This window comes from Brassica napus, chromosome A10 (assembly GCF_020379485.1).
Source record: "Brassica napus cultivar Da-Ae chromosome A10, Da-Ae, whole genome shotgun sequence".
Classification (NCBI taxonomy): Eukaryota; Viridiplantae; Streptophyta; class Magnoliopsida; order Brassicales; family Brassicaceae; genus Brassica; species Brassica napus.
The window spans coordinates 10,152,318-10,170,144 of NC_063443.1; the positions used below are offsets into that span (position 1 = coordinate 10,152,318).

At 35.3% G+C, this 17,827-nt stretch overlaps 1 protein-coding gene and 2 long non-coding RNA genes across 4 annotated transcripts; 1 reads left to right on the forward strand and 2 right to left on the reverse strand.

Moving 5' to 3' along the window:
• The first annotated feature begins 293 nt into the window (after positions 1 to 293).
• LOC111198887 lies at positions 294 to 2,305 on the forward strand. The gene is made up of 2 exons (XR_002653005.2): positions 294 to 1,889; positions 1,986 to 2,305. It is a non-coding gene; the product is annotated as an uncharacterized LOC111198887 (long non-coding RNA).
• A 545-nt stretch (positions 2,306 to 2,850) lies between these two features.
• LOC111197952 (phenylalanine--tRNA ligase alpha subunit, cytoplasmic-like) lies at positions 2,851 to 5,381 on the reverse strand. 2 transcript variants are annotated; one of them, XM_048742857.1, is made up of 10 exons: positions 5,167 to 5,381; positions 4,869 to 5,083; positions 4,692 to 4,793; positions 4,519 to 4,609; positions 4,396 to 4,452; positions 4,257 to 4,312; positions 4,071 to 4,166; positions 3,894 to 3,978; positions 3,639 to 3,720; positions 2,851 to 3,435 (listed from the first exon to the last, which is right to left on the reverse strand). In XM_048742857.1, exons 3-10 carry the CDS (start codon positions 4,760 to 4,762, stop codon positions 3,275 to 3,277), a joined length of 699 nt encoding a protein of 232 aa, XP_048598814.1. In that variant the 5' UTR covers positions 4,763 to 4,793; positions 4,869 to 5,083; positions 5,167 to 5,381; the 3' UTR covers positions 2,851 to 3,274. The 2 variants fall into 2 exon arrangements, with proteins under 2 accessions (XP_048598814.1, XP_013665782.1); XM_013810328.3 differs by having other exon boundaries at positions 2,851 to 3,468; positions 5,167 to 5,360.
• Positions 5,382 to 16,894: 11,513 nt separating this feature from the next.
• On the reverse strand, positions 16,895 to 17,717 carry LOC106370291. The gene is made up of 2 exons (XR_001274260.3): positions 17,294 to 17,717; positions 16,895 to 17,227 (listed from the first exon to the last, which is right to left on the reverse strand). It is a non-coding gene; the product is annotated as an uncharacterized LOC106370291 (long non-coding RNA).
• Positions 17,718 to 17,827: the final 110 nt, after the last annotated feature.

A 17,827-nucleotide genomic window follows, 5' to 3' on the forward strand; every position in this document is an offset into this window, starting at 1 on the left:
CGCACTTAAAAGTGCGGGTCAAAATCTAGTTTTTTTTTTTAATATTCTAGTTTGATTTTAATTTGGTATATTTATTTTCTTATTGTTCTACGTTTTTTATTTATAATTTTGTATTTTCTATATTTTGGTTTATTATTTGAGTTTATGATTATTTGTCAAAGCACAAAAAATCGTTTATAATTTATGAACTAGCAAAATTAAAAAATTAAAAAAATATATTGTATGTGACCAGTATAAAATTCATTGTTTAATAATATGACATTGCATTAAGAATTTATCAATTGAAGTGAAGATTTATCATTTTAATCATATTTTCAATCTAAACACTAAAATATATTTTTAAACACATAAACATGAATTCAATGAAAACTGCTTATTATTTTATAAAATTCATTGTAAACAACTTATTTGATTTTTTTTGTGAAGGTATTATTAAATAGAAATCATGTTTTTGGCGGAGTAACAAACATTATAGGTATTAAGACCAATTAGATGATTCTATTACATATTATAACTGTTTCCTCGAAAAAAATTGTAATCAATGAGTTATTTGAAGTTTTCTTCATTATATACTTTATAATATTCATTTAGAAGGTTTCTTAGGTTTACAGTAAGACGATCATAAGAATACACACAATCTCTCTCCCTCTAGAATGTCAAAGATGGGTTTTTATTACCAATTTCATGTTGCATACTCATAACATATTTATTCTTTTTGCTCTCTGCCTTGGAAGCATAAGGCGCTTTCTCCTATGTTACACATTCAAACAACAACAAAAATCTGTAGTTTTCTTCTTCCTTCCTATTATTTGAAGTATGAAGAAATCGAAATCAAATACAAGTGAGAGAAGTTCTGAAGATATTAGATTCATAAAACGGAAAAAGAAACCTATGATAGGTGCTCCTAAACGGGGCCAGCTTAACATAACCAGAGGCCCCAAGGCAGAAAGTTTTTTTGGGTCCCCTAACTAGTCGGTTTTAAAAATATTATGTTTCTTTGACTTTTCAACTCAGGCATAGCATCATTTAAGAATTTGTATTTGATTTTCTAGTTAAAAAAATCTGTAATATTATGTTTTTATACTATCCAAATCTAAACAAAACATGCTAAAAAAAAGAATGAAAGCCCTTAACATAACATGATTTGAAGCAGGCATGGGATGGTCGCATTAACCGACATCCCTCATAAAACGGCCCAGCTCATCGCTTTAGCGTTCGATTTTGTCTCCGGCCATGTCGAGAAGAGACGGCGGCTGCAAAAGTCAGAGGTAGAAAAACTGAAGATTATAGTTTTTTCGTTTGTTTTTTATTGCTATTAATATGTTGAAGGGTATTATTGTCTTTTGACCTGTTAATAAAAGTTATATTTCTGATATTTAGTTTGAGATACTATTTTGGAATGAAAATTGAAAAATGGTATTGACTAGAATTGCCCTTTTAAATAAAATTACTATATTATTATAGATATTGCCTTTTTGATAATAAGATAATTTGGAAATAAATATAAACAAAAAGTTAATAAAATATATTAATAATGATATTTTAATAATAAAATTAACTCAAATTGTAGTTATCTATAAGAATCAATACGAAAGTGACACATAAGATACTGACTTATCATATAATATTATACAGGTTTTCGAAAATAAAGTTAGTCAAAACAAATTTAGTTGCAGATCTTTTCCATTGACTACTACACGAAAGACATACCAATAATTTGAAAAATATATATATATATATATATATATATATATATGTTTATATGTATTGTTTTGATCATCATATAACAAAGGCAAACTTTTTGTGAAAAGAATTAATCATCACAATGTCGTCTTCCAGTTGCGCTATCTTTTGCATCATCTTCGTTTTGCTTTTTGGTTGTCTTGAAAGTAAGTACATATGCATGTTCTTTTAGGGTTTGTTCATCAACTTCATATCATTATCATTGTAATCACACTCATATCATTGCTTTAATTCTACAATAGGTAGAAACATGGAGGGGCTTGAGGAAAGCAAGATAGATTTACCAACGTGCTTTCCATCAACTTGTCTACCTGGAGACTTTAAATGTTATTGCTGCAATCTTGTAAAGGAGATCAGATTCTGTACACTTACCTACGATGTGTGTGCGGAGGACTGTCAGCCCAAAGCATAATTAATCAAGCAACCTCCTTCAAAGATTCAAGAATTATGAAGAGCATTAAATACATGTGTTCTTTGTAAAATGTGATCTTTAAAAAAAAATGTGTTCTTTGTGAGTCTGTATGATTAATAAAAATATAAGTGACTCCAATACTTATGCCTATTCTTTTCTCCAAATGATCTAAGCGAGATCACGTCCTTTACTTTTGGAGTTTGATGATTTGATTGCCGAACCATAACTTACAATCTCTAGAATTTAGACTTTAGTTTCATAGGACTACCATAGTACATTCACAATGCAGTATTACATTCACTAGATCTTTTATCCGCGCGTATGTTTGGTATAATTAAACTTTTATTTTATTAAGTAATTTATATTTATTTTAATAATCTATATTGTAATTTGTAAAGTGATTTTTGGCCTCTTAACTTTCATACTTAAAGTTAAAGCAACTAAAAAAGATTTATTATCATTAATAAATAAATAGATTTGTTAGTATATAATTAACAATTAATTAAAAAGAAATTTTATGGATTTGATAATTATAATTGTCTAAAAATAATTTATATTGTGTTATAAAGTCTTCATATCTCAAAATAAATAATTAGACTTGTTAATATATTATCATAAATTAAAATGATTTTTTATTTGGTAATTATCATTATATAAAAATAATTTATATTGTGTTATCCAAAATAATATTTTACATCATTATTTTCCTTAAATAAAAGAGATATATCTCTCTATATATATTGTATATAATTTTATATATACATAAGTGTTTTTAATATTGTTACACGATAAAGGATAATTTTATTATAATAAATGACTTTGTGATACGTAAACAATTTGATAATTATTTTTATACTAAATATTTCAAATGCATGAGTATTTTTAAATTGTATTTTACGTGATAAAAATAATTTTTCTATGATAAAAAAACTATGTATGTTTGATTTAATATTAAATATTCTGAACATATGAAAATAATTTATTCTAGTGATATTTGAAATGATAATATATTTATTTATATGCAATTATTGTGTTTGCAACCAATGTACCGTTGCAACAAAACTTTTTCTTGAGGTAATTAAGTATCTTGCTGTAAAAAAAACATGAACCTGTCCAAGTTCAGTCATGAACCAATGTACCGTTGCAACAAAACTCTTTCTTGAGGTCCTTAAGTATATTGCTGTAAATATACTCTTTTTTCAACCCTTGGACTGTTGTCAAGCTTTTCCTACCATTGCGCTGCTGCACACAGATGTGGACGTACTCCTTTGTTCCCGCACCTGAGTCCTCAGCATTCGCATCAGCAAACGGGTCAGCAGGTAATTAAAAAATAAACTGATTAGCAAATGATAAACATTAACCATAGCCCATGTTCCAAATATAAAAAAAACTGTAACCAAAGATCTAAGATAAGTCTTAAATGGACATATGAGGCAGATAAGCAGAGGTATTTTGATAGACTATGGATCAAAGTGGAACTTACCGAAGGCAGTAGGGACCTGGGAATCAAGTTCAGACATGAAACTTTGTTGATCTGATGGGCAAAAGGACAGAGAGGCTGAGACCTGAGCAAGAAGACCAATGTCATAATAAGAGTTTAACACACTCAGATGGGTACAAAACACCATGATATAAACAGAACAGTTAACCATCAAGTAAACTACATTTCACAATGAGCTACACAAAACACTAAGATACATTGTGCTTGAAGTAAACGATTTCAACAACTCCTGAGTACCTTAAGAAGGGGATGGAGATGGCCAGCATCAAGAGGTTGTCCCTTAGCATTGAAGTTATACTCCTTGAATTCCAACTCTTTCCAGCTGCATGTGAGTACCCATTTTTCTCTTACTTTTCCAATGCCAACAACATAATTAATACGTCTAGAAAACAAACATTAGGGATTAGTACTCACTTGTGTAAATTTTCTCGAGTCAAGTCAGTAGCGATAATCTTCCTTTTGGGAGCATAATTAGGACCTTTCTCAACATCAGAATATCCCGTCCATCCCCTAATAAGAAAGGAAAGGAGGTAAGCTTTAAAAACAATGTCTCCCAAAAGATAAAACAATTTACAAAAACGAAAAACCGCAGGTAGTTACTGTGCTACTAAGAGTTTCCTGGTTTTGAGAGAGCTGAGACTTTCTTTGTCAAGTTCCTGAAAGTGAGAAAGGCCAACTTAGTCTCATAAATTATAAAAAGCTGGATTAGATTCTACATAATAGTTCTGAATAAACAAACTAGTCCTTGTTGTATTTGTAGAAGAGACTCCTTCACTTTATCTTCAACATGTTGAACCTAAAACAAAAGATTACAAAGTCAACATCATGAATAAAAAGAAGCCAAAACAATTCAATTCAATACCTTCCTAGAGACTTGCTTTCCCATTGCAACCCACCTCTTTTTAGCAGCTTGTGTGCTTCCAATTTTGAAAACAGAAGGATCTAACTTTTTTCTGAAACAAACAAAAATAACAATCTTTAAGACACACACCAGTGAAAGATAAAAGAGATTATCAAAAGCATAGTAATCATTACCTCAAGATCATCCTTAGCCGAGAAAAAATGAATCTCCGGCGACCCTTCCACCGCATATTTCTTCCCGTCATCAGTCAAAACCAATGTCTCCCGTTTGAGCTCCTGCACATCAATGATTAATCACTAAACTCCACAACGCATAGATCCGTGATTATCAATCGAAAGTGGTGGTGATACCTTAGCTTCGATGTAGCGGAAACCTTGTAAGCTCTTGATGACGTTTTTTACTTCTTCGTGGTCGAGATTGTGCTCCGCTGCGAATTGACCGGAATCTAAGATTGATTCGTTGGTCTGCAGGAACCCTAGAATCGCGGCCTCCGACATAAATGAGATGGGTAAACAAATTGCTCATGAAGTTCTTAAACCTCTCATATTAATTTCAACTTCGTTACCTAAATTTTCAAAGAAAACAATCTAATAAGGATGACAATATAATCATCACTAAGAGGGAAAAATATCAAAATCCAGAGCATACCTTTGAGCCCAAGTTCGTAAATTAAAATTGATATTGAAATTGCTGCTTATCTGGGACCGAAGAGAATGTAAAGTTATAAAGAAATTCAGAGGGAGAGAGGCCTCATCTTGCCGTGTTCCGTCACAGGAGTTGATGAACTTAAAAATCAACTTCGTATTCGTTCATGGCCGTGTATGCGGAGTTGGTGGGATTTTAAAATTAAAATCCTTTGAGTATTATAAATTTTTGGACGGGGTTTGAGTCTCTTTCCGGGTCTGGTTAGGTTCGTAAGAAATTAAAAATATCCAAATAACCTATGGATTTAAAAAAAATCATTAAAATTGTATAAAAGAAAAAAAATTAAAATCAAAACTCGCGCGGATGCGGGGTCAAGCTCTAGTTTTTTTTTTATAATGCATATACTTAATATACGTATAACCACTAAATTAGTCTATAAAAATCAGATTTCATTTACATTTTTGGTCGTTCATTACATTGCAGTTGCACAAGACAATCATATACCTATGGCCCATTAAGTTAAGTCCAAAAATTTTTATATTTGTTTTTATAATACATGTACTTAACATAAAGAGAAATTTCCTGAGATAACCATTTTTAATTTTTTTTTTCTCACAAAAATAGTTTTCAATGAAGTAAATGACCAAAAGAGGTTTTATTAAAAGATAAAAATACATTTACACCGTAGGGTTAACTAATCTACACTTAGAGTTTAGAGTTAAGTTGTGAGGTTTTGAGGGCAAGATTTCAAAATTTTAAAAATTAAATTAAACTTTTCAAAATAAAAAGGGACTACAAATTAAATAGTTTTGAGAACTGTTTTTGTGACAAAAACTTAAAAAAAAATAGTTATTTGAGAGAATTGTCCTAATGTAAAAGACCTTTAAATATTTTCTGGTTTTATACCTATATAATTAAATGTTTGTTAACTGAAAAATCAATAAAGTAAAACTAATTTTTTAGAAATAAAATTACAATTATGTAACATAAACTAAATATTTAACCATGCGTCTGGCACGTATCACTCCCTAGTATTTGTTATTTACTATGTACGACATACAGTTAAGCGACCTATATAACTGACATCTCTAGTATTAAAAGTGAAATACCAATAAAAAATATCCCTTAGTTTTCAAAGTTATTTACATTATTATGCCACTGAGTAATTATGGAACTTACGTATTTTAATGTTTGTATTTTTCAGTTAGATTAATGTATTATCCTAAAATAAATAGTATCAACTAAATCATTGTTATCGAAATTATAGCTTTCCAAAAGACATGATTCACTTCTCTACTAAATCAATATCGAAATCATTCATTCTTATCGTAGGATCAAACCAAAAATATCATGACCCCAAGTCCTATGTTATATGCGCAGTCTACATCTTTCTTTCGATTCACACATATACTACACATATACTTTTTAAGATCCAATGTTCAGTCATGCCACATAGAGCTAGGCCTCAATAAGTCCAATGGTATCGCATGGATATATTATTTTCCTGAATGTTATATATGCAGTCTACAACTCTTTTTTTTCATATAAGTCATAAAGATATTAATTACCTCTAAAAAACTACATTTTATCATGTTTGTTGTACTTCTGATATTAGTTCGTTTTCATATCAAAACATAATATATTCTATTAAAACTGAAATAGAAAATAATACTTGCATATTTTTAAGTGGTTTCTTACCGATTTTCATTCTCTTTTTAACTAATTTTAATTACTTCATTTATTGTTTTTACTAATTAATTTGACATCATTTATTACGAATCATAAAACAATAATTACCTATTTTAAAGTATTTTACATATTATTTTCATTTTTTCACTCTTCTTAGCTACTTCGCTAATTGTATTAACTATAGTCTTTGAACATCATTTATCTTATGTGTTAAACCTAATAATTTTACAAGTTTGAATGAAATTGCTTCATTCGTGACAAGAATTCAAATCGGCTAACTATTTTTTTGTGTACATAATCAGTTAGACATAGACATCCAAGTTCATCCGAATATAAATCAATTTTATTTGGATATCGAGTTTTTGGATTTTAAAATTAAAATCCATTTGAGTATTATAAATTTTTGGACGGGGTTTGAGTCTCTTTCCGGGTCTGGTTAGGTTCATAAGAAATTAAAAATATCCAAATAACCTATGGATTTAAAAAAATCATTAAAATTGTATAAAAGAAAAAAAATCAAAATCAAAACTCGCGCGGGTGCGCAGATCAAGCTCTAGTTTATTTTTTATAATACATATACTTAATATATGTATAGCCACTAAATTAGTCTATAAAAATCAGATTTCATTTACATTTTTGATAGTTCATTACATTGCAGTTGCACAAGACAATCATATGCCTATGGCCCATTAAGTTAAGTCCAAAAATTTTGATATTTTTTTTTATAATACATATACTTAACATAAAGAGAAATTTCCGAAGATAATCATTTTTTTATCACAAAAATAGTTCTCAATGAGGTAAATGACCAAAAGAAGTTTTATTAAAGGATAAAAATACATTTACACCGTAGGGTTAACTAATCTGGACTTAGAGTTTAGAGTTAAGGTGTGAGGTTTTGAGGACAAGATTTCAAAATTTTAAAAACCAAAAATTAAAATTTTCAAAAGAAAAAGGGACTACAAATTAAATAGTTTTGAGAACTATTTTTGTGACAAAAACTTAAAAAAAAATAGATATTTGAGAGAATTGCCCTAATGTAAAAGACCTTTAAATATTTTCTGGTTTTATACCTATATAATTAAATGTTTATTAACTGAAAAATCAATAAAGTAAAACTAATTTTTTAGAAACAAAATTACAATTATGTAACATAAACTAAGTATTTAACTCTGGCGCGGATCATTATCTAGTATTTGTTATTTACTATGTACGACATACAGTTAAACGACCTATAACTGACATCTTATATTTTGTTACATTTACTTTATATATGAGGATAATGATGAGTTATAGATAATGATGTATTTAGAAGTTGGAGTTATCTAACTAGAAGTCGGTGATTATATTGTAGTATATAAACGTGAGAACACAAATCAATAAAGAACAACTTTCCCATTACTTGATTCTTAGATTTACATGGTATCAGAGCATCGATCTTAAAAGTGATTGTTCAAGGAATCGTTTTTGAGAAGATTCTAGCTTCACAATGGGAGATGCTGACGATGGGAAGCAAATGGTTGCAAAACCAAGTGAAACGATGGTGAAGATGTCGCCATATTCTTTGTTTAGCTCCGATAATCCGGGAGCGTTGATTACGTCTGTTCAATTGAAAGGGGATAACTACAATGAATGGGCGTTGGAGATGATGAATGCTCTTCGAGCTAAGAAGAAGATGGGGTTCGTTGATGGAACTCTACCAAAACCGACAGAAGATAGCTCTGACCTAGAATCGTGGTTGAGTGTCAATTCGATGATAGTAGGTTGGATCCGTTCTTCTATTGAGCCCAGAGTTAGGTCAACAGTGACGTTTATCACTGAAGCTCACAAATTGTGGGAGAATCTGAAGAAACGTTTCGAGGTTGGGAACAAGGTACGGGTTCATCAGCTGATGGAACAAGTGGCTTCGTGTCGCAAGAATGGACAAGCTGTGATAGATTATTACGGTCGTTTGGCGGTGATGTGGGAGGAACTGCAAAGCTATCGACCACCTCCGGCTTGTACTTGCTCTGCGGCGGCGGCGTATGAGAAAGAGAGAGAAGAAGAACGGGTTCATCAATTTATTATGGGTTTAGATGAGTCTCGTTTCGGTAACGTGGTAACTGCCATCATCGAAGCTGACGAGCTACCAGATTTGGGAAAAGTGTATGCCAAAGTAATAAGAGAAGAAGCTCGGTTGAATTCAGCAAAGGCGAGAGAAGTGGTTCCTCAAGAAGCTATTGGCTTTGTGGCTCGTCAACAGGTGTTAATGCAGAACGACGCAAGAGACACACGAGATTCTAATGGCTATGCGGTGAGAGCTGAGAACAGTAGTTCTAACTATGGGAACAGAGCAAGGGATCGTGTTTGCTCACACTGCAGTAAGACTGGTCATGAGAAGAATAATTGTTGGCAGATCATCGGGTATCCTGAGTGGATGAATGAGAGACGTGGAAGAGGATCAGGTCGAGGACGTGGTGGTTCAAACTCAAGAGGAGGAGGACGTGGTGCTGCGCATACAGCTCATGCAACGAATTCTCACGGAGCTGGTGGTTCTGATCTGACTCCAGAGCAGTGGAAGGCTATCACACAGATCATAAACGACGGAAAGACAAGTTCTCAGTCTGAGAAGCTTTCTGGTAAGAATCTTGGTGATGTAATTATAGATTCGGGAGCTTCGCATCATATGACAGGTGACGTTGGACAGCTGGTCAACGTGAGGAAGACTCTGCCGTGTATCGTCGGGTTCGCTGATGGTGGAACTTCGACATCAGTTCAAATGGGCGATATGATACTTACTGATCGTATCTCGCTCAAAGATGTGCTATTTGTGCCCCGATTGGATTGTACTTTGATCTCTGTATCAAAACTGTTGAAACACAGTAATTGTTTTGCGTTATTCACAGATACAATTTGTATTTTGCAGGACCGTTCTTCGAAGACTCTGATTGGAGCCGGTGAAGAACGTGGTGGGGTTTACTTCTTCAAGGATGTTAGAGTCGCACTTGCTAGCAGAGCAGATGGAAACAATGGTCAACTCTTGTGGAATCGGCGGCTTGGACATCCTGCATTTGGTGTTTTCTCTTCTTTACATGAGCTTTCTGGTGTTATGAATAAAGCTTGCTCTAGTCCTTGTGACGTGTGTTATAGAGCAAAGCAGACAAGAGATGTTTTTGGTGATAGTATTAATAAAACAAACAAGAGTTTTCAGATTATTCATGTTGACGTTTGGGGGCCTTATAGAGTGCCTGCATCGTGTGGAGCTGTCTATTTTCTCACGGTTGTAGATGATTTTACTAGAGCTGTGTGGACGTATCTGTTATTGGCTAAGTCTGAAGTGAAGAAGGTGATGCAGCGATTCTGCGTATATGCAGAGACTCAATTTGGTCACTCGGTACAGACAGTGAGAAGTGACAACGGGAAGGAGTTCATGTGTCTGGCAGAATTCTTTCAGGACAAGGGAATTGTTCATCAAACGTCGTGTGTAGACACTCCGCAGCAGAACGGTCGAGTCGAGAGAAAGCACAGGCACATCCTGAACGTGGCAAGGGCGTTGTTGTTTCAGTCAAAACTGCCTGTTAAGTTTTGGGGTGAGGCCATATCCACTGCAACGCATGTGATAAATATGACACCGTCGAGAATATTGAAAGGAAGCTCTCCATATGAGAAATTATTCGGTTTGAAGCCTTCTTATGAGTCACTGCGAGTATTTGGTTCACTTTGTTACGTTCACAGACGAGATAGAGACAAAGACAAGCTGGGAGAGAGAAGTAGGAGATGTGTCTTTGTCGGATATCCATTCGGGAAGAAGGCTTGGAGGGTCTATGATCTGGACAAAGAAGAGTTTGTTATATCAAGAGATGTCAGTTTTCATGAGAACGTTTTTCCTTATACGGAAAGTAACACTGACTTGGCGTATGAGAAGGAGATTACAAGGTCGCTAGATGAGGATTGGGTACTGAATGCAATAGTAGAAGACAGGGGGAGTGTGACACAACAAGTAGAAGAACTGTCACAATCGAGAGTAGAGCTCCCCGAAGTTGTTGCTACAGATGTCTCGACTAATGCGAGTGCTGTGGATCCTGCGCCTGGAAACAAACAAAACGGTGATGATGATCAATTGATGGGTACTGAAAAAGAAGCTGTGACGACGACAGAAGTTGTGACTGAACTAGGAAGAGGATGCCGAGAGAAGGTTCCTTCCACGAGGCTTCGCGACTATGTGAGCTACAATGCTCAATACTTGAAGAAACCCCATCACGACTTTGCTGCGCTTACCACACAGTCAGAGTCCTCGTCGACGGCTCGAGGTAATTCACAATATCCTCTTGCAGATTACATATCTGATGAATGTTTCTCTCCAGATCATAAAGCTTTTCTGGCTGCTGTAACGTGTGGGAGAGAACCGCGAAGCTACAAAGAAGCGATGCAACATGAGATTTGGCGTGATTCTATGAAAAAGGAGATAGGAGCGTTCGAGGAGAATAAGACTTTCAGTGTGGTCGACTTGCCACCGGGAAAGAAAGCTATTGGCAACATGTGGGTGTACAAATATAAGTACAATGCTGATGGGACGATGGAGAGACCGAAGTCTTGTTTAGTTGCACTGGGAAACAAGCAAGTGAAGGGAAGAGACTTTAAGGAGACGTTTGCGCCAGTTGCTAAGATGACTACAGTTCGAAGCTTATTGCGTGTGATAGCAGGAAAGGGATGGATTGTGCATCAGATGGATGTTCACAATGCCTTCTTGCACGGTGATCTTAAGGAGGAAGTGTACATGAAGTTACCACAGGGTTTTCAAGTGTCTGACCCTAACAAGGTGTGCAGGCTGCATAAAGCAGTGTATGGATTGAAACAGGCTCCGAGGTGCTGGTTCGCCAAGTTAACAGACGCTTTGAAGAAGTATGGGTTTAAGCAATCTTGCGCAGATTATTCCCTGTTTGTATATTCAAAGGGTGGAATCGATCTCAGAGTGCTTATATATGTTGATGACCTGCTAGTGTGTGGAAATAGTACGGAGAGAGTTGACAGATTTAAGAATTATCTGAGCAAGTGTTTTCATATGAAGGATCTAGGAAAGTTGAAATACTTTTTGGGAATAGAAGTTGGACGTGGTGGAGAAGGATTCATGCTTACTCAGAGAAAATATGCTTTAGATCTAATTGAAGACACTGGGTTACTTGGATCAAAACCAGCGGCTACTCCAATGGAACAACATCACAAACTCGCGTTAGACACAAGTCCCGTTCTTCGTGATGCAGAACGGTATCGAAGATTGGTGGGGCGGTTGATCTACTTGTCCATAACAAGGCCCGATATATCATATCCTGTTCACATTCTTTCACAGTTCATGAAGGCACCTAGAGAAGTGCAGTGGGAAGCTGCGTTACGAGTAGTGAGATATCTTAAAGGGACTGCAGGCCAAGGAATTCTAATCAGTTCAAATGAGGATCTCAGCTTGTCAGTTTATTGTGACGCAGACTGGTCGGCGTGTCCGGTTACCAGGAGGTCATTGAGTGCATATGTTGCTTTGGTTGGTGGGTCGCCTGTGTCTTGGAAAACAAAGAAACAGAAGGTGGTATCTCATTCGTCGGCAGAGGCGGAGTACAGATCCATGGCTCAGGCAACTCGAGAGATTAAATGGCTGCGGCGTTTGTTGTTTGATTTGGGAGCAAAGCAGCTGAAGCCATCAAAGTTGTTTTGTGATAGTAAGTCTGCGATTTACATAGCAGCTAATCCTGTTTTTCATGAGCGAACAAAACACATAGAATCAGATTGTCATCAGGTGCGAGACGCATTACAGGATGGTATCATCACAACGGTCCATGTTCGTACTCATGAACAAGTAGCAGATGTTCTTACCAAGGCGCTTGGACGTGTACAGTTTGAGACATTGTTGTTCAAGTTGGGAGTGAGAAATCTACACCTTCCCAACTTGAGGGGGAGTATAGGAGGATAATGATGAGTTATAGATAATGATGTATTTAGAAGTTGGAGTTATCTAACTAGAAGTCGGTGATTATATTGTAGTATATAAACGTGAGAACACAAATCAATAAAGAACAACTTTCCCATTACTTGATTCTTAGATTTACACTTTAACTAACGAAAAATTGGTTGATTTATGTAAAAGCCGTATTTTGTTATTTTGTGTGTTGAATTTTAATTAATTAAGTGTTATTGTATATATCATTTGTGCATATACTGATCGGAACTGTTAGATTCTGATATATGTATCGGTCGATTTCTCCTTTCTCTTAAATTCAACACCTGCAAGAACGAAAGGTGTGACTCCACCTGCAACCACCGGCGTAGCCACCTCTTGGCCAGGGGATCATATGACCCACATGGTTTTTGTAAAAAAATAAATTACTTGTTTTTTTTTTTTTTTTTCCGCCAAAATTTTATTTGATAAACGGGCCAAGCCCACAGTCTTACAAAAACCCAAAATAAGAACGGGCCAACTTAAAAAACACAACAGGCATAAGCCCAAAAGGGGTGAGCCCTAGGCCCAAATGGAGGTGATGTCGGCCTTCTTCCTTGCGAACCGCAGCATCACCTCCGCCTCGCTCACCATCGGAGAACCACCCACCGATTCATCGAGCCACACCGGAGCTCTTCCACTCCATACTCTCTTAACCACGACCGCCAAACTCTCGCATGCATCTAAATCGGAGAGAATCAATCGAAGCTTCGAAATCTCATCCACCATCGATCCGCACAACCTTCAAAGAGAAGGCTTCGCGCACACATCACTCCTTCCATCGGAGCGCTACACTCATCCTCCGACGAGGTCTCATCCACCGCAACCGCACCGAGAACACTTAACTAAACCATAAGAAGACAATCTAAAAGAGTGAAACTAAATCCTAGAGCGAACCAAGGAACCAGAGCCGGCGCGCAAGACACATGACGCCTTCACCCCCCGGAGACAAAGCCGGCAACGTTGGAACTGTAGGAGCCTCCACGTTCCGGAAGCTTAGCCGGCGTCGCAAAGCTAAAGAAGCCTTCACCAACCCGGTATCTTTATCGGCGATGTTAGAGCTACGGAAGCCTCCACATCCCGGAACAGACAGAACCTGAACTGAAGATCTGATAATCCTACATCCTCGCCGTGAATCCAGAGGAAGACGAGTTGCCAAGAGCGGAGCTCTTCCCGGGACAAAACCCTAACCCAGATCCACCAGCATGTCGGAGAGAATCACAGATCCGAACCTACCGCACGAAGAAATGAACGAAATGAGAAGGAAGAGAGCCACCGGCGCCGGCACGCGCTCAGACGCGCAGCCGGACGCCGGAGCTACCTTATACGCGATTCTCTCTGTGTGTGTATATAAAAATAAATTACTTGTTTACTGAGAAGAAAAATAGAGAAAAAGCTATAGTTTTAGCTTAATGACCCATGTAATAATTTTTATCATGAAATTGACCCTAGTGCTGCCCGCAACATCCATTCATTAGGAATAATCACAAGATTTACGAGCAGTAAATTAGTTAATTACTGACAGCTCCAACTATAATTTGCCACGTAATCTCCAAGTTTTCCCATCTCCGACTATATTTCGGAAACTACCTGTTTGAATCAGTCCAAGTCGACTGACTTTTGGTCGGGAATCGCGTCTTTGTATGAAGCTAAATCTCTTTAGAAGATTTGCTTTCATAATACTTGTCAAATGGATCTTAACTCAAGAATGAAGTGCACATTTTCACTAATTATCCAATGTACTTGAGCTTGTTCTTGATCAGAGGATACGGCCGCCCCATTCCCTGTAATCTCATTGGTTCCAAACAATGAAAACTTTTGTCGGAAATGGGCTGTAAGCCTGTAACTAGTGTAGATACGTATTTCTCCTTTAGTCAGAGACTATTATTACTCAAGGAACAAGTACGAGAAGAGAGAATGATCAAGGACAAAGGACAGAAGTATACTTTAGCTATCCACATTCGTCAAAACGATAGTGGCTAAATGAGCATTACGCGTCGTCGTTCAAACTGCATCCACGATTTAAGCCCACTGAGGTAATGACCCAACCCAATACAAGAAGTAATGCCCAAATAAGTTTATCAGTGTCGATGATGCCTATTGCCTACATATCATAATGATACCTTGCTACTTTAAATTTTTATAAATCACTCGATGTCATATAAAACATCTTTGCATTTGAGTATGAACACGTAAATCTTATGATTAAACGTAACTCTAAATATTGATTAACATTAACGTCAGAACTCAAGACCCCAAAATCATGTTTGCAATTTCATTCTTCTTTAATCACACCTCTAGTTAATTCTCTTCTGATTTGCCTTCATCTTTTCATGATTCATGATTGTTAATCTAATCTTTTAGGTACTACGATAAGAAGTTGCACTAACTTGATCTTACTATTATATATTTGTCCGCATTATCATACTCTGCTCATAAGTTCTTAATTTCTGCTATTAGTTCCTTCAGCTTTGGATCTTTATCATTCAAATTATTGGTTTCCCTTAAAACTGAGAAAAATAGTCAAATCCACAATATGTATTGTTTTCAATTTGATTATTTAATTTCTTAATCGAGCAAAAAGTATTCAAACCAAAATCAACCTGTAAACTGGACGACGCATCTCTAAACTACTCTAGTAACGTGGTACCATTTCAAAGCAACCAATTTTATACGACTATTCTTTCTCGACATTTAGAATATATTTGATCAACTATATGACATGTCAGAAGACAGTACAAGTACAAATAAATAACACTTAGAACACAACTAATTTCTCAGTTTGCATAGTAAAGAACTTTTTTTCTTCAAAAAAAAAAAAATCATACTGATCATAATATATTGATGTTTTAAAACTTAGTACATTAAAAAAATTAGTCAAGAAAACTTCGTACATAACTATTTTTGTTTTGTAACACTAGTAAATAACTATTTATCTTCTATTTTTTCTTTCTTTTTAAAAATACATAACTATTTATCTTTTGGATCCCAATCGGGTTTCGGTTTGATCCAATTGGATCTTGGTTTTTCAGATTTATCAAAATCAGTCTCATTCGGGTTATATGAAAGTTCGGTTTGGGTTCTATCGGATTCAGATAGGGGTTAGTAAATCTTCAAAAAACCGGTACAACCCGATGTACTTTTGGGTTCGGATCCCAATGGGTTCTTCGGTTTAAATGTACCTGATTTTTACATATTTTGTAACCAAAACATAAGTAAAATCGGTTTTCGGTTTTAAAATACATGATTTGTACCTATTTTGTAACCAAAACATAAGTAAATTGATTCAAAAATAAGAAAAGAACATCAAATGTGATCATTTAAAATCAAACAAAATGTAAACATAGTTATTGATAGATAGAAAACCAAATAAATGAATCATAAAACGAAATCCAAATTCTCATGAAATGAGAAACATTATTGAATAAAAACAAAGCCAAAATCTAAAAATTTCAAGCTTCAACCGCCACCTTCAATTATCAACATTCATGTAATAGATAATTATTTTAGATGTTCAATAATATTTTAGTGTACTTTGGATATATATTAGGAATTGAGATCATGTTTGGTTAAGTTCTTTTTTGGGATTTTGAATGTCTCAGGTTCTATCGAATATCCATTTAGGTTTGGGTTCAGTTCGGATAATACCCATAACCCGAAATATCGTAAAACAAGATTCATTCGGTATTTTTTTTGTTTTTAACGCTGATTTATTATGATCTTACAATTATGATATAAGAAAGATTACATAGACGATTCGACAACCGACAATACTACCTGCTTTATGAAGACTTATGCCTAACTGCATCACCTGAGCCGTTCTATGAAGATCCACGCCTGGCCAGATTTACTTGCACCATGTTGAAGATCCCTTGCAAGCCTTTCCCCTCTAGTCTGCATAATTGTTTAATAAACCGCTCTCTCCGGGACTTGAAACCTGGATTTCTTGTAATTTGCAATAAATTGCATAGTCTGGGATTCGAACCCCAGACCTAGATGTAGAAACCTTTAAACCTTAACCAATAGGCTACAGTGTTTCCACAAAATCCGGATTGGTTAGGATTCCGTTTATTTGCCCAGCCCTATTTAAAATCCGTTGTTACTCGGATAAATTAGGAGAAATATAACTCTAAATAAACATAAAATCATAACTATCAAAGACATGTATCCTTCTCGAGCATATGATTGTTGAATCCTAGTATATCACATTTAAATTACAAGACATGTATCCTTCTCGAGCATATATGATTGTTAACATATTATCTCTTTAAGAGCATGTCGACCCACATCAGCTCCCCACCGCGTTTGACATTTTTCGCCTCCCAGAACCGCAGAAGCCGAACCTCAACAGCGGATGAGCACTTGCCGGACTTGAGGTCTGAGAAGAAAACTCTCGGAGTAGACATGACAAAACTGAAGCAGAATCTATATAAGTAATAAGCAACAAAGATTGGATGAGTTGAGGATGAGAGAACTGACATCTATTTATACGTAAAAATCCCACCGCCTCTGAGACGCAAGGATCGCATTGAAAACACATCGTGGAGATACCAATCAAGGGGATTAAAGGCTGAACCGTTTCTCTGCGGAAGGAACCAGAAACGTCAAGCCAGTGCGGAGGCGACGACCTGCTGAACATGTGAATTAGGGTTAGTCATTTTGCAGAACATGGGCCTTTCTTCTAATGTAAACCGAAGCCCAAACGAAGAGGTCTCGTCTTAAACAAACTTAAGCCCGGGTTGGTGCACAAATGAGAACACGTGTTGTCTCTGTAAAGAAAGAGTTTCCACGTGGACACACATGAGAGACACCAACAATTTCTATATATATATATATATTTTTTTTTTCAAGATAAATAGTCTAAAGATTCTTTTAACTAAAGCAATATTTTCCGAAAATATATAAATTGACTATTACAAGATGATAATTACAGATGTTAAATGTAATAAAATTGAGGATAAATTTTAATTACAAAGATGATAGAGTTATATCTTATGAGGATTTAAGAGTTAA

What these genes read in the sequence shown, in the direction of transcription:
- LOC111197952 (XM_013810328.3), bottom strand. Translation starts at nt 4,762, where the DNA reads ATGACGGGAAGAAATATGCGGTGGAAGGGTCGCCGGAGATTCATTTTT. An exon ending in ACTCGAGAAAATTTACACAA is followed by an intron (nt 3,979 to 4,070) that starts GTGAGTACTAAT and finishes ACTCACATGCAG; the next exon opens with CTGGAAAGAGTTGGAATTCA. An exon ending in ATCTCCATCCCCTTCTTAAG is followed by an intron (nt 3,721 to 3,893) that starts GTACTCAGGAGT and finishes CTTCTTGCTCAG; the next exon opens with GTCTCAGCCTCTCTGTCCTT.